Source organism: Lissotriton vulgaris, chromosome 10 (assembly GCF_964263255.1).
Source record: "Lissotriton vulgaris chromosome 10, aLisVul1.2, whole genome shotgun sequence".
In the NCBI taxonomy this organism is placed as follows: Eukaryota; Metazoa; Chordata; class Amphibia; order Caudata; family Salamandridae; genus Lissotriton; species Lissotriton vulgaris.
The window spans coordinates 41,216,547-41,219,465 of NC_141698.1; the positions used below are offsets into that span (position 1 = coordinate 41,216,547).

At 40.4% G+C, this 2,919-nt stretch overlaps 1 protein-coding gene across 1 annotated transcript; it reads left to right on the forward strand.

Annotated features, from left to right (window-relative positions):
• The first annotated feature begins 514 nt into the window (after positions 1–514).
• Positions 515–1,438, forward strand: LOC147684492 (olfactory receptor 1C1-like). Its single transcript, XM_086942357.1, has one exon. It carries the CDS (start codon positions 515–517, stop codon positions 1,436–1,438), a length of 924 nt encoding a protein of 307 aa, XP_086798483.1.
• The last annotated feature ends 1,481 nt before the right edge of the window (positions 1,439–2,919 follow it).

Below are 2,919 nucleotides of genomic sequence, written 5' to 3' on the forward strand. Positions count from 1 at the left end.
ATACACAGAGTTGCAAGTTATGAAGCTTTGCAATTTTGCCTACCCTTAATTTGAATATTCAGTAAACTGAACTTGCTGATGATTCCTGGCATTGATTTGTTAGCCTTTCTGTGCTTGTGGGAGCAGTTCATACATGACATGCCTCCCCATGTCAATGCAACCACCAGGCTGCTTCGGCTGGTGGTAGCACACCCAAGTGATTGACGAGCAGTTATTAGCCTGTAACGAAGGAAATGTGTCTCCATTGCAAGTAGAGAGTTTCATGGGTTTAACCATTCATAACCAAATATAATGTAAATACCCTGGGCTGGTTCTCAAATTCACACTCAGCATTGCCTTTTCCTCTCATATAAAACCCATTCAAAGCACCAGAACATTGACATCAACTAAAAGTTAACTTCTCCGACTCTGAACTTTAAAATCCTTGTATTCACACTGTGTAATAAATATGGATTTTTATCTTTGCACTGTAATGATTCTACCTCTGTTCTAATCCTGCAGGATGATTGGCTCCATGGAGAAGGAAAACCTAACAGATATGCCTAACTTCATTCTCCTGGGACTATCAAATAATCCTCATCATAACAATGTTCTGTCTGTGTTCTTCTTCATCATGTACCTCGCCACCCTGATTGGAAATGTTGTCATCATATCAGTCATCATAAGAAGTGTTCAGTTGCACACCCCAATGTACTTCTTTCTTTGTAATCTGTCCATGGTGGACATCTGTTTGACAACAATCACAGTCCCCAAGCTACTGTTCAATATCTTTTCTGGCCAAAAGACAATTTCTTTCTACAGCTGTTTTATCCAGATGTACTTCTTCCATTCTGTTGGAAATATGGACAGCTTCCTTCTTGCACTGATGGCATTAGACCGCTATGAAGCAATCTGCAATCCCATGCATTATACCACCATCATGAACTGGAGATTCTGTGTCCTGCTGCTTACTGGCTCCTGGGTGATAGTGTCCTTACATGGAGTATTGTTTACTGTGATGACTGCTGGTCTATCTTTCTGCAGATCCAAGGAGATTCATCATTTCTTCTGTGATGTTCCCCCAATGCTGAAGCTTTCCTGCTCCAACACGTATGCCAATGAGATGGTCATTTTTATTGAGGGCTCTGTTATTGTCATGGGACCTATGCTATTCATACTGATATCATATATCCGAATCATATCTGCTGTAATGAAGATTCAATCTTCCCAAGGACGCGGCAAGGCATTCTCCACCTGCACATCTCATCTCACTGCAGTGATACTGTTCTACAGCACAGTCATCTTTATGTACTTTCGGCCATCGTCAAGTTACTCTTTAGAGTATGACAGAACAATCAGTGTGATATACAGTGTGGTGACCCCAATGCTAAATCCGTTCATCTATAGCTTGAGGAATAAGGAGGTTAAAGGGGCTCTTAGAAAGATGTGTATTAAATAGAACTTGAGGATGAGAGGCAGTGAGTGACTTTCTGATGTGTATGCCTACAAGAGCCACAGGGTAACCATAGACAGAATGAGGAACCAGCTGGAGATGACAGAATGGTAGCCAATATCATAGTGAAGCATGTTTCTTGAATTGGTTAAACATGGGTGCCTTCAACTGTGGACTTACAATGGCCTTCAGTGACGAGGCATGATAAGTGATAGAAAACGCTGGAATGGCTGAATGTCTTGTGGCAAGTGAAGTTGATGATTATAAATGTAAGGAAATGGAAATTTGACAGTGAAATGCATGTATGACATGGGCTTAAAAAAAAAACAAAATGCAGATGAATCCAATCACTTGTGAGTTAGTGTTGGTTGGAATTTAGATGTTGGAGGAGGATGGGCCCAAGAAGAGGACAACATGCATCATTTGGTTAGCTAAAGTATTCATCATTGTTGGTCTGAAATAGGCAAGTTCTAGGGTGAGATAATGTTATGTTATAGGTTTTGTAAAGGGTGCAGCTGCCCCAGCAAAGGGGTGGCACAACGCTGATAAATGGCGGTAGGGGGTTATTATTAGGAGAACAGGCCTAACACAGAGGAAACAGGTGTGTTTTTGTATGCCAATGAAAGCCATTTAAAAAAAATAATGGCTGCTGTTGCCTCGATTGGCCACAGCCTTTGAGCTGAGATATTCACCATACATGCAGCAGGTGTGCCCCAATTGTGTCTTACGGCACCAGTAAAATGTCACTTCAATGAGGATAGCAAACATCTTTGCATTTATCATATGTGAGGGACACTGTTACTGAGGAGCTTTACAGCAACCATAGCATTTGAAGGGAGATTGAAGGGAGGTTTCCATGAAAGAGCCCAACTGTTGTCATTTCATCAATTTGCCATTGTGCGAATGAGAATCCATGAGTTCCTGATTTTTTATCATGGAAGTTACCTCATGTAGCCTCTTCTGCTCAGTGAGAGTCTAGGGTGTCCATACTTCAAGAAGAATCAACAGCGAAGATTGCCAAATGATGGATCTCAATCACAAGATTGGTTTTCATTTGAGAATGAGTTACAGAACTTCTGAAAGATTAGGTTACCAAAGGGGGATAACAAAATGTACATCCCTAAGTGAGGGAGAAAATCAGGCATACTGACAGGGGGGATTCTAACGAGAGTTTATAGGTGTATTGGAATTTTCTTTTTTTACATTTGGCTAGTATTTTGTCACATTGACTTTGGCAGTTAAACTCACAATTTTCATCTATTCAATAGATCATTCTATTTCCTTTAATAAATGGCACACATATGTAACACATTGATGGTCATGTTGACCTACATAATGAACATCAGATATGTAATTTAAAGAAATTTTAAACGAATAAGGAATTTTAAAAACTTCAGTAGGACCATGCACATCATACGATACCCTGCCCTATACAATTCCTACAGGAACTGCTGTAATGTTCACCATGGACAGGTCCCTCAGTTCTC

Bases quoted from the DNA above. Each gene is read 5' to 3' on its own strand.
- LOC147684492 (XM_086942357.1), top strand. From the start codon at position 515: ATGGAGAAGGAAAACCTAACAGATATGCCTAACTTCATTCTCCTGGGA.